Source organism: Nicotiana tomentosiformis, chromosome 2 (assembly GCF_000390325.3).
Source record: "Nicotiana tomentosiformis chromosome 2, ASM39032v3, whole genome shotgun sequence".
Lineage (NCBI taxonomy): Eukaryota > Viridiplantae > Streptophyta > Magnoliopsida > Solanales > Solanaceae > Nicotiana > Nicotiana tomentosiformis.
In genome coordinates, this window is record NC_090813.1 from 54,889,922 (window position 1) to 54,917,047 (window position 27,126).

The following is a 27,126-nucleotide window of genomic DNA, read 5'->3' on the forward strand; positions in this document are numbered from 1 at the left end:
ATCCTCCCGCGACTAAATTTATGGCATTAACCTAGAAGCTCGTGGGAATATCTTGCATCCTTTTTGCGAGTTTGAACACCTTTGAAAATTTCTGAAATTTTTTCTTCAAGGGTTTCTTCAAGGCTGAACTATGCTCTTGGTATACATCTTATTTCCTTGTGTAACCTTCTATATGCATAGTCCCCAAGTGTTGGAGCATTGAAGCATGAAATCTCGAACACTGGATCAACTCCTTTCTTTTAGTCCTTTTTCTGAAAAGGGAAATACATACGGGACTCGGAGATAATCTTTTAGATGATGACTGCATAACCATTTTTCCATCAGAAAAGTTGTAACCTAGACAGGGATTACTTCAGTATTCTGCGTGCCTTTCGGGTCTAATATCATCATTTGGTGCAGGTGAGCTTTTTTCCTATCATTTAAAATGGTTAGTAAAATCCAAATGAACAAAATAAAATCGAACTTGCGTGATACTTGACTGTGGGTACTAACTTCATTTAGAAGTAATACTTCTTCAAATGGACTGCGTTCCAATGCAATGGTAACACCTGCCATCCATGGTTTCCAACTCGTACACTTATTTTTCCAGCTAACCCTATATGGGTCTTCCCAATTTGGACTTAACTTCCCAGCGTTTAATGCTTTTATTGACCGGAATACTTTTTTGAGGACGAAGTATCCAATCTTGAAGTACCTCAAGTTGGATTTTCTGTTATAGTATCGTTCAAGCATCTGCTTTTAAGCTGCCATCTGAATTAGTGTTGCTTCCCTCCTTTCTTCTGCCAAATCCAAATTTACTCGTAGCTCTTCCTCATTCATTGCTTTAATGGTATGTGTGTACATGTGGTATGTGTGTACCTCATGCTTGGTTCGCCTATCTCTACCAGAATTAAAGCTTCCATTACGTACACAAGTGAAAATGGGGTCTCGCCTGTACTAGTTTTCGTCGTTGTTCGGTAAGCCCATAGCACACCTGGTAGAACTTCTGGCCATTTGCCTTTTGATTCTTCCAATCGCTTTTTTAAGTTGTTGATGATAACCTTATTTGTCGACTCAGCTTGTCCGTTAGCCACTGGGTGATAAGGTGCATAATTGATTCGTTTAATCTGCCAGCTTTGGAAGAAATCAGTGACTTTCGCACCTATGAATTGTGGGCCATTTTCACAGATGATCTCCTTTGGAACTCCAAATTGACATATAATATTTCTCCAAATAAAATCTATAACTTCCTTTTCTCGCACATGTTTAAAGGCACCTGCTTCTACCCATTTGAGAAATAATCCATGAGAATTAACAAGAATCGTACCTTTCCCTTAACTTGAGGCAAAGGCCCTACGATGTCCATCCCCTATTTCATGAAGGGCTATGGTGATATGACTAAATGCAATAATTCCGCCGATCGATGTATATTATTGGCATATCGTTGGCATTTATCGTACCTGCTACAACGTTTTCTGCTTCTTCTTCCATTTTTGGCATATAATATCCGGCCTTTATTAATGTCTTCACCAACGATCTTTCCCCTTCATGATTTCCACAATGCCCCTCATGTACTTATCTCATTACATATTCCGTTTGTGACAAGGTACCATGCTAAAGGTCCACAAAATATTTTACGATATAAATTTTCGTGAATTAAGCAATATTGAGCAGCTTTCAACCGTAGCAATTGGGATTTTTTTTTATCCTCATGCAAGATACCATACTGCAAAAAGTTCACAAATTCGTTTCTCCAATACCAATTTAAATTATTGAAATTTACCTTACTCTTGGTTTAGTCGAGTGCTGAATGAATTATTGAATTATTTAAATTATTGAAATTTACCACAACAGCATTTTCTGCATTTGTTGCATCAGCGACAGACGTGAGATTTGCCAGCGTCATCTGCTTTTACATTTTTCTCTTTAGGTATTTGCACAACTTTCCATGTATGAAATTGTCTAAGTAATTCTCGTACCTTTTCGAGGTATTGCTGCATTTGTGTCTCTCTTGCCACGTAAGTCCCCTGCATTTGATTGACTACCAGCTGCGAGTCACTTTTGATCACAATTTGTTTAATACCAAGCTCTCGTGCTAGTTCCAAACCTGCAATCACAACTTCAATACTCTGCCTCATTGTTACTAATTGGGTAATATTTTATTGCTTGTCTTATGACTTCTCCCGGGGATGGAATTAGAACAATACCCAAACCTTCTCTTTTAACATTTGAAGAACCATTAGTAAATAGGGTCCAAGTTCTCAGATTAGCTCTGGTAAATACTTGTAGCTCTTTTTCTGCTTCAGGAACTAGGTTCGGACTAAAATATGCTAATACATGTGATTTTATTGTAGTTCTAGGCTGATATATAATATCATATTCACTGAGTTTTATTTCCCATTAGCTAATCTATCTGATAATTCATGTTTATGCAATATGTTTCTTAGTGGGAAAATAGTTATAACAGAAATAGGATAAAATTGAAAGTAAGGTCGTAACTTTCTCGATGCCATAATTAAAGTTAAAGCAAGTTTTTCTAGATGATGATACCGTGTCTCAGCATCTAGTAATGACTTACTAACATAGTAAATTGGAGATTGTTTACCTTTATCTTCACGTACCAATACCGCACTTACCGCTACTTCTGACACAGCGAGATAAATGAGCAACCTTTCTCCGTCTTTTGGTTTTGCTAACAGAGGTGGATTTGATAGATACATCTTTAAGTCCTTCAGAGCTTGTTGACACTCGTCAGTCCACTCAAACTGATTTTGCTTTCTCAACACTGAAAAAAATTTAAGACTTTTTTCTGACGACTTTGATATAAACCTCCCCAGAGCTGTTATTCTGCCCGTTAATCTTTGCACTTCTTTCTTGCTCGTGAGTATATCTGGTATTTCCTCAATATCTTTGATCTGTACAGGATTTACTTCAGTACCTCTGTTAGAAATAAGAAAACCTAAAAATTTACCTGAAGCCACGCCAAAAGTGCACTTTTCCGGGTTTAACTTCATGTTATACTCGCGGAAAATTTCAAAGATCTCAGACAAATGTTGAAAATGATCCCCCGCCTGTGTTGACTTGACCAACATATCGTCTATGTAGACTTCCATAGTTTTTTCCAGGTGTTCTTGAAATATTTTGGTCATCAATCTCTGATATGTGGCTGCAGCATTTTTCAAGCCAAACGGCATGACTTTGTAGCAGTAAGTCCCCCTGTATGTGATAAACGAAGTTTTCTCCTCATATAGATGATCCATTTTTATCTGGTTGTAACTAGAATATGCATCTAAAAAACTTAAAAGCTCACGACCTGCGGTAGAATCAATTAATTGATCTATATGTGGTAAAAGAAATGAACCTTTAGGACAAGCCTTATTTAAATCAGTATAATCTACACAGACTTGCCATTTTCCATTCTTTTTTGGAACCACAATAGTATTAGCTAACCAATCAGGGTATTTTACCTCTCGTATTGAACCTATTTTCAAAAGTTTTTATACTTCATCCTGGATCACTTGATTTTTGAAGGCCCCTTGCTTCCTTTTTATTTGCTTGACAGGTGGGTGTAATGGATCCTCATTTAGCTTATGAGTCATCACCTTTGGTAGTATACCTGTCATATCTGAATACGACCATGCAAAGCAATTTACGTTAGCATGTAAAAATTCAATTAACTTACCTTTCATTTCTGGCCTCAAATTTGCTCCGATGTAAACTTTTCTGTCTGGCCAGTGGACAAATAGTATTACAACTTTGAGCTCCTCCGTGGTTGTTTTAATGATCTCATTTTTCTCTGGCTTTTGAATCACATCAGGTCTTGCGTCAACATCAGTCTGCCTTTGTGTGTTTTCAGTTTAAGCATGAACAATAGTGTCCTCAACTGAACTCTTTAATTGTTATTTCGCATATGCATCGTTGGTTGTTGTGTTTGCAATCACTACTGAATTAATACTTCGTGAAGCCCGTTGATCTCCCCGGATTTGCTTGATTCCCCACTGTGAAGGGAATTTGAGAACTTGATGCAACGTGGATGAGACAACATCCATATCATGAATCAATGGTCTTTCCAAGATTATATTATAGGCCATGTCCGCGTCTATTACTTGAAACTTCATATTTGTGATGACTCTTTCTGCAAATGTGGCCAGTACAACTTCCCCTTTGGTAAGAATGCTTGAATTATCAAATCTAGATAAAGACCGTGCCTTTAGTATGACCTTATCATTAGCTTGCATTTAATTTACCACCCTCAGTAAAATGATGTTCACTGAGCTACCTGGGCCAATCAAAACTCATTTTACATTAGTTCATGTACAAGTAAAGATATTACATGTGCATCGTTGTGAGGAATCATCAAGTCGTCCGCGTCTTCATCGTCAAACGTTATATTGTCACCATCCAAGCTTGGCGAACTCACTTTCCGTTAGTGACAGTAACTTTTGATGTCTTTTTTATGGCTGTGTATGTCACTCCATTGACCTCATCTCCTCTGGTTATGACGTTGATTGTTCTCTTTGGTGATGGAGGCTTGGGGGGGTATTGTTTGTTCTTCATGTATGATTGTCTCCCTTTCTCACTGAACAGATCAGTAAGATAACCTTGCTTCAATAAATGTTCAACCTCTCCTTATAAAAGCCTGCAATCTTCTGTTCTATGGCCATGATCATTATGAAACTCGCACCAGAAATCCGGGTTCCTTTTATTTGGATCTGATCTCATTTCTTTCGGCTATCGCACCTTATCTCCCATCCCTCTTAGAACAACCGCCAGTTAAGAGGTGCTAATGTTAAAGTTATAATCCCCTATTCTTGCTTGAGTATCAGAATCATTGCTTTGGGCATCCTGCTCCTTTTTGAACCTGGATGAAGAACTTGCGTCTTTTTGCCTTGGTCTTGAATCAAATCGTGCATTCTCTTGTTTAGATCGAGAATCTCGCCCCGCGGGTCCCATGTAAGGCTCGTACCTATTTTAACCGGACCTTCTCTCTGATTTTGAGCGTCTCAAACCTGGTCTTTCGTCAACCCTTGACTGTGCAACCGTATCTTCTTCTATCCGCATCTTCGTGTTGTATCGATTGTATACATCATTCCAAGTTATTATAGGAAATTCTCGCAAAATTTCTTTCGTCCTTCTCGTGGCTTCTAAACTTTTCTCGTTCAAGTTGCTCGCGAATGCCACTCAGGTACTCGCGGCAGCATCATCCTCTCTCATTGGAATCTATTTACGAATTCCCTGAGCAATTTTGTACTCCCTTGTTTAACTTTGAAGATGTCTTCCATCCTTTTCTCAATTTTTTGAGCCATCGAATGTGCTTTTATAAATGAATTTGCAAGCTCAGCAAAAGAATCAATGAAATTTTTAGGTAAGAGAGAATACCATGTTAACGCTCATTTTGTTAAAGTTTCGCCAAACTTTTTAACCAAAACTGATTCAATTTCCTGCTCGGTTAAATCGTTGCCTTTCACGCCGGTAGTGAATGCGGTTACGTGATCTCGGGGGTCAGGCGTCCCATTATATTGGGGAATATCATGCATTTTAAACCTTTTGGGAATCGGCAAGGGTGATGCACTTGGCTTCCAGGGTTGTTGTGAATACATGTCAATATCCACACTTTTGATCACGGGAGGTACGCTAGGTATTTGCTATATACGCTCGTTTTGCTCCTTCAGTTGTTTCTGCTAAGTTAGTACTAAACTTTGTAAACTATAATTATTTGGTGTACTCGATCCTCCATCGCGAGATTCATTAGAAATTTCTCCACTTCCAGAGTTATCAAGTCTCGAACGCAGGTTCTCCAAAATTGTTATATTAACTGGTGAAGGTGTTTGTGCTACGTTGGGTAATCCTCTAACAAAAGCCTGCAGTGCATCGTTCACATGTTCTGCAATCAATTGTTTCAGAGCATCCTACTCAACGGTTTGATCGCTTCCAAGTTGACCATCAGTGCACAAAGCAGACCTTTCAGGTGAACTTTCACGGGGATTGCCGAGGTGATCCCGTGGGTGTGTGATGTGGTGGAGTTTCACCTTGTTGATTCTGCTGGTTGTTCTCGTTAGCGGTTGACATTGTTGGTCGTTAAGAATGAAGTTTGAAAAGTAAACAGATTATCAGATTCACTGTAATAGAACCAATATATTTAACCCAAAAATAGATTTCTCGGTCAAAGTCAATATCAAGAAGAAATCAGGTTACTGATAACCAAGATTTACTTCACTTTCTCAATAATTTAAAGAATAAAACAAATAATGAAAAATAATTGGCAATGAAAGAAAATATGAAATGGATTGATAATCACTCCTAGAATTGTGGTTAGAACCTTATAAAGTAAAGAATAATTGTGTATATTTCAATAATCATCTGATGCCACTACAAATGAGGACTAGGCACTTATATAGGAGTATACCATTATAACGGGTTTTTTTACTTAATTCGGGCTTGTTAAAGGTATTGATTGCCTTGATTATCCATTATTATATATAATTGTAACGGAAGCATTTATGACTAATGATTTTCCGTGACCACGATTAATGTCGATTTTCCTTCCTTATTTATAATAGATCTGTGCACCTTCCTTCTTTAATGGACTTTATACATTCCGCTTCTATTTCTTCTCTCCCAGCTGTCAGTGTCGGTTCCTTTCCCAAAGAAATTCGGGGGGAGGGGGGGTGTATCTCCCGTACCTTCTTGAATTCTTTAACTCATCTAATTAGAAATGCCACATGTTACTTTGTTGATGGTCCACGTGCCATGCCCCTGTCACCTTGATGATAGCCCATATGCCATGCCTTTTTTCCACCAATACACTCCCCATTTTCTAAAGGTCTTTCTCCTAAATGGTAACCATGTTATGCCTTACATTATCTAATTTATTGCGAAGTCTTTGAAACTTCGGTCTTTAGTTAAATGAGAATCGTGGTATACTACCTAATTAAAACTCATAAGAACAATATCATGTCATGTTAAAAATCAAGAAATAAGGTAATTTGACTGTCGTCTATAAGTTCATTAAAAATAAGATATACAAATAATATCAAGTTGGATTGACACCATTAATTTTGAATTTTCTAAAGAATACCGGAGTTTGAAATTTAAAGTGATATTTTTTTAGCTTGGATATTCAGAGATTGACTTCTTTAGATTAACTCTAGGAAACATAATTAGAGGAATCTATTGTATGATAATTAGTAGTTACAAAATGAGATTTACATAATTTTATTTCAAAACTTTATATTTTTCTAATGCTCCTTCTGAATCTTTCTTAATAACCCAAATGGTGAATTAACGTATGAATTAACTCAAATATATGTCGTTATAAATATTTTCTTTCTCATATAGAAGAGAAATAATATATAAATTAGTATTGAATTCTTGATCTTTTCGTATATTCAGTAACTCTTTAAATAATCGCGCAAAGCGCAAATATATCCACTAGTTATTCTATAGGAGTACTTAATGTACATGGGATGGGCTCTTTTGGTAAAGGGTTAAACCTTTTTAAGTGGGTAATATCAAGCAGTGTTTTAAAAGGCGTTTCTGGGACTCGCCCCGGGGCAGGGCACTATCAAAACGCCTTGAGACTCATGTGTGAGTTTTAGTTCTGTGAGGCTTACGCCCCCAAGCGCCCGACGGTGCGCCCTAAACACGCCTAATGCTCAATGCTTGGGACTCGCCCAACAGCTCCTATGCAAATCATGTGTTGAATTCACTAATTTGTACCGTTAACTCTCAAATTTTTTTAACAAATGAATGATTAAAGTTCTTTTTATCTATAGAAATATGAAAATTGTGAATAACTCAAATAACGAACCATATTATTGCATATTTACTAATTGAGAATATCGTGAGGGTGAATATCATTTGAATATATTTTCTAAAAATAGATAACTAAAATTTATATCTTTACTTGATAGATCTTCATATCTTAGTTCTATGTCTCTCAAAATTATCATACATTTCTTATTTTATTATTTAAAAATAATTTTATATTTACTCATGAAGAAGTAATATTTTAAATTACAGTATTGATAAAATTTATTGTGTATTTACTTTTAAAGAGGTAAAATATGCAGTTTGATAATATTTTTTAAGAAATTATAATTTTTAATTGTTTGAAAGTTAAGAGGTTGGAGTTAATTTATATTTCACAGTAACTTTAAAAATATTGTATTATTTGTACTTGTAAAACATGCTAAATATTTTATTTTATATGAGTTTTTTAAATTCACTTGAATTTTTAATGCATCTTTTATATTTTATTGTATTATAATGCTATATTATTAATTCATAAATTTAAAAAATTAAAGATCCGTGGGGCTTAGCCCCATGTCTCGAGGCTTTCGCCTCATCCCGTATTAAGAAAAACGTCCCGCCTAGCGCCTTCGCCTTTTAAAGCACTGATATCAAGGACTATTTGTTTTCAATGTTAAATATTAAGGACCAAAATAGTCATATCCTATACATTAAGGACCATTTGGAACTTTTTCTCACAATTGTAATATCAAAGATTTTACTCTAAGAAAAAAAAACTTTGTGGGCGTTTCGACATAAGAATTGTAAAATTCCAAAAAAAGTGAAAAAAATTTTCAAGTGAAAATGATATTTGAAAATTAGAGTTGTGTTTGGACATGAATATAATTTTGGGTTATTTTTGAAGTTTTGTGAGTGATCTGAGTGAAAATTTTGAAAAATAACTTTTTGGAGTTTTTCAAATTTTTCAAAAATTTTAAAATGCATATTCAAGTGAAAATTGAAAAATTTATGACCAAACGCTGATTTCGAAAAAAATCAAAAAAAAAAAAAAAATTTGTTATGTCCAAACGGGCTTAAATTATGTGACAATTTTCATAATAGAAGGGACCAAAGAAAAATATCATGCAACAAAGGGCCGTAGATAAAATTTTCATATTCTTGAAATTACAAATCAATTTTTAGGAAAATTAGATACCTTCATACAAAAATCCAAGGACACTCAAGCAGTAACGCTTCTGTGGAAGGCAGGAGCAGTCAGCACGAATAACTGTGTGTGTGTGAGAAAGAAGTTCGCTCCCTTTTCTGTGAAAATGGGAAGATGTCTTCTTTCATCCACAGTTATTCCTCCTTTGAGAACTCTTCTTCCTTCTGATCCCCCTAAACTTGCATTCCCCAAGAATTTTAGCACACATTCAGCGATTTTTCATTACGGGGTTTGTACAACTGGAGCCAAAACAAGTGGAGCATTTTGTACAAAGGCTACTTTATCTGAGGTGGGTAACAACAAGAAAGTGTACTCAAAGATTGGTGCTGACTCAACTGGAAGTATTCCCTCTAACGAGCTCCTCCAAGTAGTTGAAGCTGCTGCCAAGACTGGTGCTCAGGTTTCCCCCTTAATTAATGGTTTTATTTCTATGTTCTTGGCAAATTTCTGCTTAAAGATTTGATATTTGGGTTATTCTATGTTAGGATCGGGAACCCGGGTAGTGCGTAATTTAGCCAAACAACGGTATAATGGTAATAACAAAGACAATGTAAGTTGATAACAACGACAATTAAAGTAGATAAAGAAGACACAAATTTAATGTGGTTCGGTCAAAGTGACCTACGTCCACAATCAGAGAGGGGCAATTTACTATAACAATAAGAGTACAAAAGAGAGTACAAAATTAGAGTAAACACTCTAATTAATCCCAAATACCCTAAGAGAATAACCTCACAAGATCACTCCAAAGAAAGTGTTCACACTAGTGCTTCCCAACACTTAACTCTCATACAAAACACTCTTAATAAAGGAAGAAAGGAAGAAACAAGAATTGAAGACAAGTCTTGTTGGTGTGTCTAAAATGAACTAATGGTCTTCCCTTTTATAGGCAAAAAAGTCTTGACCTCTTAGGTGTAAAAAAAGAGATACAACTTGTGCAAATGATATCCAACACACAATGCAATATTTTTGGGTGCCAAAGAATATTGCCAACAAAGTCTACACTTTGCAAAGATGCTTATGCTTATGTGAGATGGACTCCATTTGACAAAATAATGGCCATATTACAAATCTCCACCTTGGCCTAATTTTGGATGATATAGTAAATTTGCTCCACCTCTCCGCAAAAGCCCCAATGGGCATATGTCAAAATTTAATGCCATCAAAATCAGACAAATTGTCTGATACCGAAACTGTAGCAGGGCCTATAACAGTGGAGCCCAATAAAGTATACAACGAACCAGATCTGTGTGCTTTCATGATCACACGAGCACCTTGAAAAATTTTCAGAACTCCACCTTCACCAGTGAATTTGCACCCAAGAGATTCTAAAGTGCCCAAAGATATGAGATTTTTCTTCAACTCAGGAACATATCTAACATCGGTGAGAGTTCTCACCACATCATCGTGCATTCTGACCCGAATTGTACCTTTGCCAATAACGTTATAAGTAACATTGTTACCCAATTGGACAACTCCACCTGCAACTGAATCATATGTAGAAAACAAGTCCCTTCTAGGACACATATGATATGAACAACCGGAATCTAAAATTCACTCATTGTCTAATTTGAAACTAGTTTCAGTTGCTAAAAATATAGTTCCCTCAATCTCATCAGTTGTTACACTAGCTTCGGCGGTGTCAGTATTTTTGTGCTCAGTTTTTCTTTCCTTATGCTTTTCTTTATTTTTCAGCTTATAGCATTCGGAGATAATGTGACCTTTCTTATGACAATAGCGACACTGTAAATTATTGTATCTGGATATGGAGTCGGATTTGCCCCTAACAAACAAGCCAACTTCCGCTTGAGTTCCACTAGCTTCCCCAGTAATATCACTATCTATCTGTTCCTTTGATTTTAAGATAGATTTAATATCCTTATAAGAGATATTATCCTTTGCATAAAGCATAGTATCTCTTATATGCTTAAAGCATAGTATCTCTTATATGCTTAAAAGATGGGGGTAGAGAACAAAGCAGTAACACGGCTTGATCCTCATCTTTAATTTCAGCATCTATATTACTCAAATCCATAAGAATGGAATCAAAGATGTCAATATGAGAGAGAATAGAGGTACCTTCACCCATACGAATTGTATAAAGCTTTTGCTTCAGGTAAAGTCTATTTTCCACCGTCTTCTTCATATATAAGGTTTTCAATTTTTCCCACATGCCTTTGGTTGTGATTTTTACAGAAACTTCACGTAAAACCTCATTTGAGAGATTTAAAATGATACCTGCTTTTGCCCTTTTGTCTATGACGACAAACTCCCCATCCGTCATTTTATCCGGCTTCTTCTCCTTTCCTTGCAACACCAAGTCTAAGCCATCCTGAATTAGGATAGCTTCCATTTTTAATTGCCACATTCCGAAGTTTGCACTTCGGTCAAATTTCTCAACATAGGTCTTTGTTAGAGTCATTTTGGCTATTGAAACTAACCCGGTTAGATCCGGCTCTGATACCAATTTGTTAGGATCGGGAACCCGGGTAGTGCGTAATTTAGCCAAACAACGGTATAATGGCAATAACAAAGACAATGGAAGTTGATAACAACGACAATTAAAGTAGATAAAGAAGACACAAATTTAACGTGGTTCGGTCAAAGTGACCTACGTCCACAATCGGAGAGGGGCAATTTACTATAACAATAAGAGTACAAAAGAGAGTACAAAATTAGAGTAAACACTCTAATTAATCCCAAATACTCTAAGAGAATAACCTCACAAGATCACTCCAAAGAAAGGGTTCACACAAGTGCTTCCCAACACTTAACTCTCATACAAAACACTCTTAATAAAGGAAGAAAGGAAGAAACAAGAATTGAAGACAAGTCTTGTTGGTGTGTCTAAAATGAACTAATGGCTTTCCCTTTTATAGGCAAAAAAGTCTTGACCTCTTAGGTGTAAAAGAAGAGATACAACTTGTGCAAATGATGTCCAACACACAATGCAATATTTTTGGGTGCCAAAGAATATTGCCAACAAAGTCTACACTTTGCAAAGATGCTTATGCTTATGTGAGATGGACTCCATTTGACAAAATAATAGCCATATTACATTCTAGTTAACAAAGTGCTGTCTTTTTCTTGCTGGTGCATTGGATAATTTATTTAATTAGGATACCCTTCATTCTGTTGAGCTATTAGAGACAAGGAGTTGGTTATTTTTTTTGTGTGTGTATGTGTGTGTGCGCGCACGTATGTGTTGTGTATGTGATGCTTAAATGATTCTTCTGGTGGTAGCAGCGGCGGAAGCAAGATTTTCACCAAGGGGATTCAACAAATAAGAAAAATAAACACGCGAAAAAGCTAAGAGAATTCAACATCAAATATATATATATATATATATATATATATATATATATATATATATATATATTTTACCTTATATACATTATAATTTATAATTTTCGGCGAAGGGGGTTCTCTGCCTAGCTCCGCCCCTGGGTGGTAGGAGGCGGTTATCGCCAATTTCAAGATCTCAACAAGCTGAGTGCACTTTGGATGATATATTCATATTTTGGGATGGGGTTAAGTGCACTGCTACTTGGGTGCTACTTTTGGATTCTTGCAGCGTAGTTACCTAGAGGCTAGAGGATAAATAGGATGCTTAAGAACATGATATTAAGCTTTATTCTGAGGAGTTAGGATGCTGGGAAAAGATAAATACAACTCCATTACTCTATATTGAAGTGTGTGTCATATTTTCACCATTCACCACACATTGTATTATTATTGCCTTCACTAATTTGGTTGCCAAGATAAGGGAAAGACCTGCTTGAGGGGTTGGAGATCTAGGATGAGGTTGATGACTGGTAAGTTTAGTAACCAATCAGAAGGAAAAAAATATGTACAGAAATACATACATATGTGTTATGTTTCCATATATTAGCAGTAATCAGAAGTTTTTACGTAATAACATGTCTTGTACTTGTTATGGTCTCTTTAGACTTCCTCTAGTTCTTTACAGCTTTCCGGTTGATTATTGATCTTTCTTCCACCTTTTTCTAGAGGGATCTCTGTTTCAATTTTCTTTTTCCTTCTTTGTGCTCCCTTTTCTGCTTACCTTTTATCCTGGCCTCAGCCATCATATTGCTTATTCTCTCTGAGGTTTACCTATGTCCTCTCTTCTTGTGCATTGAGATTATACTGCTGACTATGGTCATGCAATATTGATGTTTTATCTTTCTTTTTATGGACAAAGCAAAGGATCCTGCAATTTCTTCGTTCACTACTTTTCTATCTCCCATCTGCATCTAGCCTTTAAATAATCTTTCTGGCTCCTACTCTATGACTTGTTTCTCATTATTTTCATTTCATTTTAGGTTGTAATGGATGCTGTGAATAAGCCTCGGAATGTTACCTATAAAGGGCTCACTGACCTAGTGACCGAGTAAGACTTTGTATTACTTTTGCTGGTGGTTATTTGTTTGTAGCAGAACTGACATAGTGCTTCTGTTTCTTTTTCTTCTACGCTGATGTGTCAGGTTGATTTATAAGGCTGTCAAAGGCCATATCTTAGAGGCTTTACATTCTTGTTGCAGTGTTGTTTTCCAGTTTTTGGTGACAACACTGAGCCTTGTATGATTCACAGTAATTAGTGAATCTACTTTTTTCATTGTCACTATGTCTAGTTTTGTCACAAAGAGTATTTTCTTTCCTTTTTATTTTTTTATGTTTCCATTGAAATGATTTAGTTCTTTATTAGACTGTATTAAATATTCTCTGACTTTCCTTTCCAAAATTATGTGATCGTTGTTAATTGCTCCTTCTTTTTTTTTTCTAGCTGGAAGCACATTCGCCCCTTCTCTTAAGACCATGCTTGAATTAACACTAAAATATGACAATGCCTTGTTAGTGACTGTTTACAGCCTCACTTTATTGGTTGACCTTATGCTTTAACAATTTGGTGATCTTATATGAGCTAAATTTTAGTTGCTCTATTCATTTTATTTCTTTACACGAAGACTTTCATCATGTTGTCGCAGTGGTTAATGTGTTTGTTTAAACTTATTGCAGCACAGATAAAAGTAGTGAAGTTGCTATCCTTGAAGTAGTGAGGAAGAATTTTCCAGATCATCTAATTCTTGGGGAGGAAGGAGGAATTATTGGGGATTCGTCATCTGATTATCTTTGGTGCATTGATCCTTTAGGTTTGCCCTACAGATCTCTAACTTCCACGGCAATGAAAGTAGTAATGCATATAGTCGAACTGTCTATTAGGGTTAGACAGCTTGTGTAGGTTCCCATAAGTAGATATGGATTACCAAGGTTCCAAGTGGTTTAACTTGTAACTGCTAAGTTGTTTAATTTAGAAAGGGTCACATTTTACTAGATCTCTCCCTTCCACATTTAACTAGTTCTAGTTTAACAAATACACAAGTTCATTAACCTAAATACCAGGCAACTATACTAGCAAATTTAACCATGCAAAGGCACGTAATTTCTCAACCAATATATGGATGAACTATGTTGCGCAGACTGTCCAAAATGATGCAGCACCCGTGTCGGATCCTCCAAATATACTATTTTTGGAGGATCCGACACGCACCCGACAATATTTTCGGAGAGTCCGAGCAACATAGTGGAATATTGAGCATCATCCCACAAGGCTTATGATGAAGTTGAGTTGACGTTAACTTCATATTGATTGAGAATTGGAAATGGGTGGAAGTAGTAAACAATGGAATAAATAGGAAAGTACTGAATACTGATAAGGAAAAAAGGAAATAAAATAACTAGGTAGCTAAAAGAAAATCTTGTGGTAGCAAGCTTGTGTTTCTGACTTCACGTAATTGCTTCTTTTGGATCTTTATTATCCTCTTGATCTTACTTATAATGTGAGTTTCTATGTCGGAGTTCATAATTATTCAGGGTACATTCCTATGTCAAGTGAAGCTAACCTTCTTAACTATTTCTGATGGTTATTAAGATAAGGAGGATATTCTAATTTCCATGCCTTTGAAGTATAACCCTATTCTGCAATCAAATCATACCTAATTCATCTATTTGATTAGTATAAATCAAAAGCTTTTCAATCCTCAGTCTAAATTAAGAATCTTTCCTAAGCTCACTTAAAATATAAAAAAGACTAATTGGTCAATCAATTAGAATTAGATACAAAATTGAACAACCAACTCAATCATCAGTAATAAAGACCAAGAAAGAAATTAATCCAAGCTACATGATAAGATTCATCCTAACTTGGAAAATTAAAATTTGTGTGCTAAGAGTCTTAGAACATCATAGAGAATCTCTTAAACGTCCAATGACTAAGTGGAATTGGAAGAAAGAAACTCTATTAGGTGCTCTAATCTCTTCAAAAGCTCTTTGTCTTGTGCCTGATCTTGCCTCGAAAAAATGATTGTTACCCTTTTATGGTCTTGGAAGTTCCCCCTTTTTTTCATTTTAAAAATAATAATCTTGAATTCCTGTAAGAGTTGAGAACGCCATAAACACCCAAAAACGTGGTCTAGCAGTTGAGGAGTTGGAATGATAATTTTAGACTTGCACAGCTTCAGTAAAATGGTCATAACTTTGCCAAAGAATTCCAAATGAGCCATTTGAAGCATTCACAAGTGTCATGGGCTGCAGTTTTACGAGAATCATGGCTTAACTTGAGATCTAGATTAATCCAGATTACTTCTTGCAGTTTAGTCAAAATCTGGCACGTTCATTGCACAATTCACGCCGAGGGTTCTTTTCCTAAATATGCAAAACTATTTTATATCAAGTGAGATATCCACGATGTGCTTCAAAAACTTACCAATTTTGGTAAAGTTACTTAATATTATCATCATACAATCATCTTATCACATACAAATAGATATATTGCATGTGTGAGTTCAACAAAAATTCGCTCCACTGGAAACAATGGCACCACATATTATCTTAAAGACAACTCAACCAATAAGGAACAAATATTAATTGGCAACTTTATCTTGCAGATGGAACAACAAACTTTGCGCATGGCTATCCTAGCTTTGCGGTCTCTGTGGGTGTTCTTTTCAGAGGGAAGCCAGCTGCAGCTACCGTGGTATATGCTGGGATAGTTTCTGATGTGCTTTTTGGATTATTTACCATTGTTCAGTAGAAGAGCACCGTCTCTTATCCAGTGAGCTTGGTCTATGAAAATCTTATGATAGCTGATTCCGATCTAATGTGCAAGAAGAGAACCAAAAGCTTGAATGATCACTAGCAACTTAAATCATGTAGTGCTAAGAGATTGAATATGTTATATTCTTTTACTATCTTGGGCGAATTATGTAAAAAAGAAATTTAGTATTTTTATATTCATAGCTGTAAGGGACCTGAACTGAGATAAAAAGGGGAAGGAATTTACAGTGAACTGTACAAATTCTAAAACAGTTGAAATGCGACGTGCTTTAATGTTGCTGTAAGATTTTTTTTCTGAAGCTACCCATAATTGTGTAGGATTTGTGTTAGTTGCACTTAAATATCAAATAATTTAATCCAAGGCAACTCTACATTTTTAAATCTACTGAAGAGTTGAATTAGCTGACCAACCAAGGTCATGTGGCTTTTATCTTATAGTAGCTATTATGCAGTATACAGAATCCCGGAGAAACACTGTGAGAACGAAATTGGGAACCATAAAGTGGAAAGACCATCAATGACACCAAATCTCTTGTTCTGATATGACATCTGAAGTCCTCGCCCGGAACATAATACTGTTAATGTCTGCTTCTTTATAGGTTGAGTTTGTTGGTGGCCCTATGTGTTGGAATACTCGCATATTTTCTGCAGCTGCAGGTAAAGAAGTTTATCTATAACAAATCATTTATTCAATTGCGAATTCCAACGATCTACTACTGACATATGCAATTTTCTTCTTCTAGGCAAAGGAGCCTTTGCTAATGGTGAGAAGATTCATGTCAGTGGAACTGACAAGGTGAGAATTTTAATATGCATGTGTAAAATAGCTTACTTTCCATTTTCCACAGACCCATGATTTGAAATGAGAGTTTGATGGTAACTTTCATAGCATCCGATAAACACAGTTCTTGCTTGTCTTATTGAATTAGGAAATTGGGTAAATGTTGAACTTACCTGCTATACCTGCTATGTGTGACCTGTTATGCGTCCAGACCCATTTACATGCACGTGTATTTTTTACTATTTGATAGTTGTGCTAGTTTTGCACCTTCTTTTGGCAAAGAGGTAATATATGGCTTGACTTTGAAGTTTTAAATTGACTATAGTGTTACATTTGTAAATCTCACGAAATGAAAGGTACACTTACTGTCAATCTTCTTTCCGTTTTTTTGGGGGTTTGGGGGGTGTTTAGGTGGAACAATCTCTTCTAGTGACTGGATTTGGATATGATCATGATGATCCATGGGCAACCAATATGGAATTGTTCAAGGACTTTACTGATGTCAGCCGGGTAGCAACTTTATCTGAAAATCTTGCATATGCCCCCCCCCCCCCCCCCCACACACACACACACACCCCAAAAAAATATTAATTATCTTCCTGCCTTGTTCTGTATAGGGTGTGAGAAGGCTTGGTGCTGCCGCAGTGGACATGTGTCATGTTGCTTTGGGGATTGCAGAAGCATATTGGGAATATCGCTTAAAGCCATGGGACATGGCTGCAGGAGTTCTGGTATTCTTGATTTCATTATTATCGATATATTTCAGACACTCCTTCTACCTGTGTTTGGAGAAAAATTTAGACAGCTGAGTAGGCAGTGTTTGATGCTTAACAGGTCCAATCATTTAGTTGTATTTTCCATATAATATCTTGTGGTTCTCTCTTTTCTATTTTTAATGGAAAAAGGGTTAAATGTGGTCTTTGCCACATGTTTTGTGAAAAAAGAGAGAAGTATGCTGCGTGCTTATCCCAACAAAAAAGAAAAAGGAGCAGAACTTACCTTTTTTTTTTTGGGTAAGTACAACTAACCAACAACAACAAACCCAATGTAATCGTAGTGTGTACGAAAACCTTATCCCTACCTAAGTGGAGGTAGAGAGGCTGTTTCAGGTAGATGCTCGGCTCAAGAAAAGATAAAAAATAAGTAGAACTAACCATTGTATTATAAATAAGTAATGCAGCGCAGACAAGTGTGCAGAAGGAGTTAAGGTCCTATAACAGGGATGCGTTTGTTTGTTAGAATGAACCCTCTGTAGCAATTTATAACAATACTTGTCTCATTTCTAAGTTTCCGAATGATCCCATTGGATTCAAATTATTCAAGATCAATGAGTTGGTTTGAATCGAAGAAGTGAATGGTGGTCATCTTTTTAACTTGAAGTATCACATGTCGGTAAAGTCTTTAGTAATGAAATACCTCCTGGGTATCAATTCATGAAACTGAGTTTAGCTCAAATGTTGTCCTCAAGTTTCTCTAAGTGGTTTCTTCTTGTTTACGAATTGTTAACAAGTTGTATTCAAGTCATTATTTGACACTGTGGTGTATCTTTCATACAGATAGTTGAAGAGGCTGGAGGGACAGTTTCATGTATGGATGGTGGAAAGTTTTCAGTATTTGATAGATCTGTCTTGGTATCCAATGGTTTGCTTCATGCAAAGGTCAGTCGTCTGTGTCTATGCTGAAGTGAAATTAACTTGTAAGCTGTTTTTCATCTGGATATGGTTGGAGTTGATTTGAATTTTCAGTTCTGCTTTTCTTTCTCTATAATGTATAGTACCTCCAATCCAGTAGGTCGATTTTTAAATATTTTGTATAAGTATGTAAGGATGGAAATATTCTTAATCTCGTAATTTTTTGTTAAAAATTAGAACATGTAACTCTCTTAAGGAAATATCAAGCTGCTTAATGTCGTTTCTGTTAACATGCGCAGCTCCTTGAGAAAATTGGTCCAGCAACAGAGAATTTGAAGGGCAAAGGGATTGATTTCTCAGTGTGGTTCAAGCCAGAAAATTACCATACAGAGGTTTGATACGTCCATTTTGTTCTTTAGAATGCCCTGCTTGAAAGATTCTCTGCACTCAGATTTTGATTAGGTCAGTATTTGCATCTGTATTTTCTATATTACATATCATTGTATGGAACTGGTCAAATGATATTAGGTCATCTAATATAACATATCTTTTAGGTAAAAGGATATGGACAATGGAATAAATGATACTTTCAATTTTTATTGTATTTATTCTTGTTATAGCTGGTTAACATTTTTAACAAAATAGTAAACAAGTTGTTTGCTGTAATTTGCTATCCGGCTGAATAAGGCTATTGGAAATGTGTGTGCGTGTGCGTGTGCTAGTTATGATGTCCCAACGAACTCTATGCACTTTCTACTACTAGAAGTTTGAAAAATTACCGACTCTTTCAAACAATTGTAGGCTGAACGATGGAATGAAAAATGCAGTAAATTTGTATTGCCTTTGAATAGGCCTTAAACACATTGTAAAACTAAAACTCATTTTGAACAAGCGTCATTTAGACAGAAATAACTCAAGTGAACATTCTAGCTACCTCACAGAATTGTGCAAAACAATTTCATGAAGACATTTTGTTTCAAGTGCCCCAACCAGAAATGAAGTGTGTAATTACAAGTGGAAAGCTAAATTCTGATTCGCACGGCAGTGACTTGAAAGACAAGTGACGCTTAATTAGTCAAGCACCTTTTTTTCCGGATAACCGTGTTGTCCGAGCTAGCTTGCGCACATCTCGACTAAATCCATAGGGTACTCGACTAAAGGATACCTGGTACCTCGCAACAGCACATGTACTGGGTAATTCTGTCCCCTAACGCTTGGACAGATGGAAAGAAATCACCTAGTGTTTTTGCTTATGCTGGAATTTAAACCTAAGACCTCATGGTTCTCAAACCGCTTTGTTGACCACTAGGTCACACCCTTGGGTGTTTAGTCAAACACTTGACCTATTTCAATAAAGGTGTTGGTCGTATCTTTGGAATCTATAGGGAGATGGCCAGCCCAATTGTATGTACAGTCCAGCTGGTCCTTGGCAAACTCCCTGTGACCCAAGACTTTGGTGAAGATGGTAGATACTTTAAATCGAATTTGAAGATGTGGTACTGACTAGTTTACTCTCTTCATCCAGCATTTTTCCTATTCCTTACAAGAAACTTTGCGCTGTGCTATGGGCTTGACCCTCAAACAGATCGGAGTGCGGGTCAAAATGAGCTTTAAATGGCTGTTTTTGACTTTTGAATTGAATTTGTAGCAGGAACTAGTCAATCAGGTCCAAACAGAAGGCTACAAGGAATCTAGGAAAACATGCTCAGTGTTGGCCAATAACAATTAGATCTTTGTTGTATTAGATTGATATGGATCTTTCTCTTGCTATATCATGTAAGGGTACTTCCCTAGTATCAATTGATTAATCACATTACGACTTTATCTAGTAACAAAATGTTATGATTCCATGCTTCTTTTGGCATAAAGATTTCCATGTTAAAGTGGAACTGGCAAACATATCCATTAAATGTTGTCTGTCACTGAGAAAGTGCATTACTACTTTTAAAATGTATTCCCAGATAGGATAAATTTAGTTAATCTGGGAAACACTCACCACAAACTAATGTTTTAATTGAGAGATTTACTTTATTTAGGCTGGAGGTTTACAGACCCATAGGTTTTTATCCCTGCTAGGGAAAAAGAAGTTTTATTACTGATTTATTTACTTCACCAGTATAACAGATTACCCTATGCTAGATTTTTCCTATATAGGTCAACTATGGTCTTTACACATCTATCACTTGATACTATCGAGTTCTAGGCTTAATGCCAAATGTTTGAGGCTTAGGATATAGCTGCTAAATGTAGCACATGCATCTTAATTTAAATATGCAAAAGAAAGAACACTATCTCATGCTTTTTGCTACTAGCTTAGTGCTCATCATTTTAAACATCAGTGTGAAAAAGCTAAAAAGAAACTGCAACTGGGCGAGCTGCAGCTTCATGCCAAATTCGTATTGTATGCTATAGAACCTCAGGCTTTTGGGCGAAGGACAGCACCTCTGATGACTAGCCCCCTCTTCCAAATTCCGCCTTCATATTCATATAGAGAGAACTCTATCTCTCCATTCTTCTGATCTGCTGATGTCATGAACTCTCCTGCTGGGATTTCTATCCATTTTCCTCGTGGTTTTTCCACCATATTCTCCTTATGTCCTTGCCTGCTACCATCTGGGAGAATGAGTCGAAGATTCACTGGATTTTCCCATCCATAAGCAGGATCCTTTAACATGACAATAAATACAACCTCATACATGAATCCTGGAGATAGCCTAACTGTATTGAATCTTCCATGGATTTCTAGCCAGCAAACATCTAGTAATTCTGCTGCTGGAAGAAGCACATCACTGCATAAACAATAGAAACAGCATTTCAGGCCTTTTTAGTTTGGTAGTTTTCAACTACAGAAACCTTTAAGTATGTGGTACGTGTTGGTTTAGAATATCTTCTAATAGGGAACGTGATCTTAGAGTTGAAAAGTATTAGTTAGTTTTAACTGATGAATGCTGATTATCATTTGGTAACACATGTTTACTGATTTTTAGTCTGTTTTAGGGCATCACTCTCATTGTTCTATTTTTTATGTCACTCTTTCCTTTTTAGTCTATTCCAAAAAGGATGACTTATTTCTATTTTTGGAAACTCTTTAACGTTAAACTTCTGATTTTATCTTTAATGACATGCTCTTATAGCCATAGAAATATCATGGCATGTTTAGAACCACACGTTGTAAGGATATTTTTGGTATGTATCAAAAGTCTTTCTTTCTTTCTTAAATTCTTAAACTCTATGCCCAGTCATAAACCACCATATAAAATGAAACGGAAGGATTACTACACCCCTTGGGGTGCGGCCATTCCCCCGACCATGCGTGAACGATTGATGCCTTGTGCACTGGGCTGCCCTAAGGATTATTATTCTTCTATGACAGCCTTATGTGTTGTAAAGGATGCTTCTGACTAGTTAAAGCTTTGGATCTGCACTGTAGTTCAACTTTAATGAGCCTGGTTTTCTTTGTCAAATGAAACATTTTCATATTACCTCGAGTCCTGTACCAAGGGCCAGTGCCAGAAACGTTTGTTTTCTGCCCAAGTGATTAAGAGGTCTCTTGCATACAGCATGAAACAGTTTCCCTTTGACTTCTTATCAACCCAGTATTTCTGCATGAAGTGGAGATGTTCTGCTAAGTTAGCCATAACAGTAGATATTATTGCTAAAGGGCAAAACAATAATTTCAAGTGTTTAGGCTCAATTGACTAGTTGATCTTGAACATGAGAATTGGTCCATTAAATCAAGAGAGTACTCGCTTCTCTTGGGGTCAATTTGAAGGCTAGACTTCTAAACTCAGCTAAATTTACGTAAAGAGCACAACATAAAGTATATATATACTCGTTCTCAAAAAATAAAGTATCTATATATTTCCACATAGCATTTAGGGACACTTGAGCCTGTATATCTACATCAAAATAACGCTTGTAACACAACCTTCTCAAGGAAGAACACTATCAAGATATGTATGACTCTGAACGAATTTGGGTGCCCTATTTGGTTTGAACATAACTGTTAAGGTAAAAGTTGGAGTTTTTGTTAATCTTTAAATGAAAGGGGGTTTAGAAATGGAGATAAAGTTAGTGAAGTAGGTTAAACAAAAATCTTTTTGCAAATAGGATAATAAAGAAGTCTTGATAAGCGAAGAATTTCCTTTTCAGAAGGGGGGCTACCTTTTCAAAAAGAGCCTTTCTTTTAGACTATAACACTTAAGCTAATGGAGACAAAATTTTCTTACCTTGTGCTTTTGGTTCAAGAATACTCCAGCATATAGCTGGTCATACAATTTGTCCATGGAGGATCTGTCAATAGAAGAATCTGCCTCTTTTAGTATTTCTTCGTAATTATGTGGAAATCCAACTACTCTGGTGGCTTCCATTGTCTTGTTAGTCTCAATACTCTTGCTGCTCTGTGGCATACTCTTTCTTGGTTCTTCATTGACTACGGCGGCATCATTATGGTGGCTTTGAGTTTGAGGTGAAGTGTTTCTTAGTTCTTGATTTTGTTGTAAATCCTGATCTTGTGACCACCCTGACCCCATTTTTTCTAAAGATGAACTCTTTGTCGATGTTGGTTTATGTACTCTGCCAGGTCTAATCAGTAATCACTCTCGTGAGCAGGGAAGCTTTTATTCTGAAACTCTTCCCAGTTGGGCATCTTTTGATTTTATCTTTTTCAAGTGGAGTCGGAATCTATCTTTAAGAATCTATCCCTTCCTATCCACTTCGCACTGTCTATAAACAGATTCATGCCAGCAAAGTGTAGGCCATAAAAAAGTTATTCCTCTACAATGAGCGTAAGTTATGACAGTGTAGCTTTTTCCCTTTTGATGATAAACTCACTAATGTTACTGGATGTGGAAGATGTCTACATTTGGAAAATGGTATAACTCTAGCTGTTCGGCTATGCCTTATGGGGAAAGCATCGTCCGATCCGAAAAATAGCGTGCACCTTGCACCTTTAAAACATTTCAAACTCCTGCAATACCTTATTTTGGGGTTTCTGCCTTTTCTGCTCCTGATTATACTTTGATCATTTAACCCCTGGTTAATAGCCGTTTCTTTTTCGTAATTGCATCAATTTACATATAGTTTTAACTTCTATTGTAATTTTTTTTTCATATTATTAGGTCACCTAGAACATAACTACAGTTGCCCATAATAAGTGGAATTAGTATAGTGAAAAATAAGGCGGACAACATGTTAAACATTTATACTTAAGTTAGATCCTATTCGGCTATTCCTATTATATATTTGTACGGTTTTATAATACTGTTACTTGGTACAACAACAATCATGTGGTTACTTTCAGATGGCCGTTTGTATTTTTATTCTCTGGATGTAATGTTGAATATATTGCAGCTAGACTACCTTGCCATGCTCATCAATTTGCAGAAGAGCTGATCTTTAGTTAAAATTAGATATCTTACCCAGTGTTTTAAAGGGCGAGGGCGTGAGGCGGAGCGTTTTATTTAATACGGGGCGAGGCGAAAGCCTCGAGACATGGGGTGTAAGCCTCATGGATCTTTAATTTTTTAAATTTATAAATTAATAATATAGCATTATAAAAAAAATATAAAAGATACATTAAAAGTTCATGAAAACTAAAAAGAATTAAAGAAACTCATATAAAATAAAATATCGTTTTACAAGTATAAATAATGCAATACTGTTAAAGTTACTATGAAATATAAATTTATTATAACGTCTTAACTTTCAAACGATTAAAAATTTTAATTTCTTAAAAAATATTATCAAACTGCATATTTTACCTTCTTAAAAGTAAATACTCAATAAATTTTATCAACACTGTAATTTAAAATATTATCCTTCATGAGAAATATAAAATTAATTTTAAAGAGTAAAATAATAAATATATGATAATTTAGTGAGACATAGAACTAAGACATGAAGATCTATCAAGTAGTGATATAAATTTTGGTTATCTATTTTCAGAAGAAATATTCAAATGATATTCACGTATCCTCACGGTGCTCTTAATTAGTAAATATGCAATACTATGGTTTGTTATTTGAGTTATTCACATTTTTCATATTCCTATGGATACAAAGAACTTTAATCATTCATTTGTTGAAAAACTTTGAGAGTCAACAATGTTAATTAGTGAATTCAACACAAGATTACCTAGGAACTGTGGGGCAAGTCCCGAGCGTTGAGCGTTATGTATGTTTAGGGCGCACAATCGGGCGCTTGGGGGCGTAGTCTCATAGAACTAAGCCCCACATATGAGTCTTAAGGCGTTTTGATAGTGCCCCGCCCCCGGGCGAGCCCCGAGGCGAGTCCTATAAAAGCCTTTTAAAACACTGATCTTACCTTATAGCATTGATTCTAGGACAGAGACTTGAGAGATAAGATTCATGTTTATTGATCTAAAACTAAAAGTGCTGTTTACTTTTCAATTGCATTGTTGAGTTACTACTTTGTATGGTGTATACTTTCAGAATCAGATGCTCGTTAAAGAAGTCTTAGCATACGGCAAGCTGCTGCTGAGGAATATGGCATCTTTGAAACCAGATTTTATTTCCTTATTGTCCAAATCCCATCCTTATCTAATATATTCTCCATTAATTTTCAAAAACTAATGTATATATTATGAACACATGTGATAAGTAGTACCAATCAACAATTTTGACCGTCATCTAAATTCACAGATATAATTTCCCAAGATGTACCATTGTCAGCAAAGCTTGTATAATTTCCCACTTGCCAAACACTCTTCTTTATCAGTTTTGCCTCTATTTTCTGGAATGTTCTTTTTCAACTGATTTGATTGTATTTCAGTGAATTACTATTGAAATTCTATCTTTCTCATATGATAGGGTATCGGTCTCAAAGCAAGTACCGGACAAAGAGTGGTAAACTATTTTAAAAAAAATGTTAAGTAGTATAACAAGTAACGATTAAGAAATAGTTCTCTTCAATCTCACAAATGAATTAAAGTGCTAAAAGTTGTTTCCTTTTTAAATTTATTTACTTGTTGGGAAACCAATAATTTTGAGATAAACTTATAAATTTTAGCAATTAAAAACTTATAATTCAATAATTTATTTACTCCACAAACGTCTTCTAACCTTTACATCTCACGCCATGGAAAATGGTATGCATCAGAAATATCAGCTGCGAGTTGCTAACATATGTTGCTGTTTGCTGATTCTACATACGATTGGATCAATTTTACCATTCGATTAAAAAACGATCAAATATGAGTTAAGGTCTTTCAAACAAACGATCAAATCGGTGATAAAATTGCTGATGCTGATAAGGGACTTAAGCTTGAATAAAACAACACATACATCAAGGTTTCTTTTCCCCCATAAATAAAGTCACATATATTATTGTAATGTAGTAGGCTAATTGTCTCTTTTTTAAGGTTTTCAAAAATAACTTTAGGAATACATCAGAATTTAGAAATATAAACTTTTATATGCATACTTTTTAGTTTATTTAAAAAGAATAACATCTTTTATTTAGAAACAATCAATTTGAAATTTCTCATTTTACTCATATTAACATGATATTATAATCACAAAAATATCATAACATGTTTAAATTCATAATGTTTAATTTATTAATTAACTTTGTCTAATCAAACATCATCACATAAAATGAAACAAACATATATATATTACAAAATCAATCTTCATGTCGATCTTTGTTGATGCCATCTCAACTTGATAATATATGGAGGGAGTGTGTTATGGTAAATTTTACTCAAATTCACCCGTTACAACCAAAACTGCACTACCTTTCAAAACTATAAGGACAATTGGTGTACTAGGATATATTGAATGGACGAATTTGAGTTTAAAGCCAAACTTAACGGATTACTTTGAACTTTGTCTTTAAAATTTACAAATCCCATTTAATAAAAGGATCTTTACACAAATAGATGGATTTTTTAATTTTTTACTTTTTTTAGATACACAGATTACACATATATAATACACATATTATGCATATATTATACCTTCAACGGTTATTTTTAGTTTAAGCGGTTGGTTGGACGACTATTTGGGTTTTTCAAACGAGTTAAAGTCGCACTCAACAAATGCGTTTTATAAGTCGGGTTCAAAAAATGCGATTTATAAATCGCAAATAAATCGCATTATAAATAAATGTTATAGGAGTATCTTATTATACAATTTAATTTAAGTTCAGTAACATTATAAATAGAATATTCATATTATAAATACAAAATCTTTCAATTATTTTTTTATATGCACATAATGTATATCATTGTATGTGTGTGTTATTTTAAGTTCCACTATTTCTATTACTCTCCATTGTGTATATAAATTTTTGAGTTTTGATTGTTATCTAAATTGTAATTAAAAATTCATGTAAAGTATAAATAGATAACTTTTAATAATTTATTGTAAAATCTACCTTTGTTTTTCACCCATTATTTTTTATAACCTGCAATATAACTCCCCTTTATTCTTAATTTTGTAAATAAATTAAGTTTTGATTGTTGTTAATAAATTGCTCATATGAGCAATTTTTTAAATTATTTTATTATTGGATGTCCTTGATTATTACTTCTCACTTTTTCTTGGTTTCGAATTTTTGTTTTTTTTTTTTGTTTTTATGTAAGTCGATAACATATATATATATATATATATATATATATATATATATATATATATATATAT

The 27,126-nt window shown here is 35.2% G+C and overlaps 3 protein-coding genes across 8 annotated transcripts; 1 reads left to right on the plus strand and 2 right to left on the minus strand.

Moving 5' to 3' along the window:
• Positions 1-3,476: 3,476 nt before the first annotated feature.
• On the minus strand, positions 3,477-4,217 carry LOC138904829 (uncharacterized). The gene is made up of 3 exons (XM_070193331.1): positions 3,924-4,217; positions 3,662-3,815; positions 3,477-3,604 (listed from the first exon to the last, which is right to left on the minus strand). Exons 1-3 carry the CDS (start codon positions 4,215-4,217, stop codon positions 3,477-3,479), a joined length of 576 nt encoding a protein of 191 aa, XP_070049432.1.
• Positions 4,218-8,921: 4,704 nt separating this feature from the next.
• Positions 8,922-25,200, plus strand: LOC104087750 (phosphatase IMPL1, chloroplastic). Of its 6 annotated transcripts, none has more exons than XM_070195355.1 (11): positions 8,922-9,335; positions 13,261-13,328; positions 13,955-14,088; positions 15,883-15,971; positions 16,651-16,708; positions 16,795-16,847; positions 17,244-17,342; positions 17,450-17,563; positions 18,389-18,490; positions 18,763-18,855; positions 24,916-25,200. In XM_070195355.1, the coding sequence occupies exons 1-11, from the start codon at positions 9,042-9,044 to the stop codon at positions 25,054-25,056; spliced, it is 1,245 nt and encodes a 414-aa protein (XP_070051456.1). In that variant the 5' UTR covers positions 8,922-9,041; the 3' UTR covers positions 25,057-25,200. The 6 variants fall into 6 exon arrangements, 3 of the variants coding, with proteins under 3 accessions (XP_070051456.1, XP_070051457.1, XP_070051458.1); XR_011413891.1 differs by lacking the exon at positions 24,916-25,200 and adding an exon at positions 20,112-20,153 and having other exon boundaries at positions 8,923-9,335; positions 18,763-18,925; XR_011413890.1 differs by lacking the exon at positions 24,916-25,200 and adding an exon at positions 20,115-20,153 and having other exon boundaries at positions 8,923-9,335; positions 18,763-18,925.
• On the minus strand, positions 20,698-23,165 carry LOC104087749 (lectin-like). Its single transcript, XM_009592308.4, has 3 exons — positions 22,693-23,165; positions 21,947-22,065; positions 20,698-21,252 (listed from the first exon to the last, which is right to left on the minus strand). Exons 1-3 carry the CDS (start codon positions 22,993-22,995, stop codon positions 20,880-20,882), a joined length of 795 nt encoding a protein of 264 aa, XP_009590603.1. The 5' UTR covers positions 22,996-23,165; the 3' UTR covers positions 20,698-20,879.
• Positions 25,201-27,126: the final 1,926 nt, after the last annotated feature.

What these genes read in the sequence shown, in the direction of transcription:
- LOC104087749 (XM_009592308.4), bottom strand. Translation starts at nt 22,995, where the DNA reads ATGGGGTCAGGGTGGTCACAAGATCAGGATTTACAACAAAATCAAGAA. An exon ending in TCTTGAACCAAAAGCACAAG is followed by an intron (nt 22,066 to 22,692) that starts GTAAGAAAATTT and finishes CACTTCATGCAG; the next exon opens with AAATACTGGGTTGATAAGAA. An exon ending in CCCTTGGTACAGGACTCGAG is followed by an intron (nt 21,253 to 21,946) that starts GTAATATGAAAA and finishes TTGTTTATGCAG; the next exon opens with TGATGTGCTTCTTCCAGCAG.
- LOC138904829 (XM_070193331.1), bottom strand. Translation starts at nt 4,217, where the DNA reads ATGCAAGCTAATGATAAGGTCATACTAAAGGCACGGTCTTTATCTAGA. An exon ending in CTTCACGAAGTATTAATTCA is followed by an intron (nt 3,816 to 3,923) that starts GTAGTGATTGCA and finishes ACACAAAGGCAG; the next exon opens with ACTGATGTTGACGCAAGACC. An exon ending in TTTGAGGCCAGAAATGAAAG is followed by an intron (nt 3,605 to 3,661) that starts GTAAGTTAATTG and finishes GGTCGTATTCAG; the next exon opens with ATATGACAGGTATACTACCA.
- LOC104087750 (XM_070195355.1), top strand. Translation starts at nt 9,042, where the DNA reads ATGGGAAGATGTCTTCTTTCATCCACAGTTATTCCTCCTTTGAGAACT. An exon ending in AGCCAGCTGCAGCTACCGTG is followed by an intron (nt 15,972 to 16,650) that starts GTATATGCTGGG and finishes GCTTCTTTATAG; the next exon opens with GTTGAGTTTGTTGGTGGCCC. An exon ending in ATGTCAGTGGAACTGACAAG is followed by an intron (nt 16,848 to 17,243) that starts GTGAGAATTTTA and finishes GGGGGTGTTTAG; the next exon opens with GTGGAACAATCTCTTCTAGT.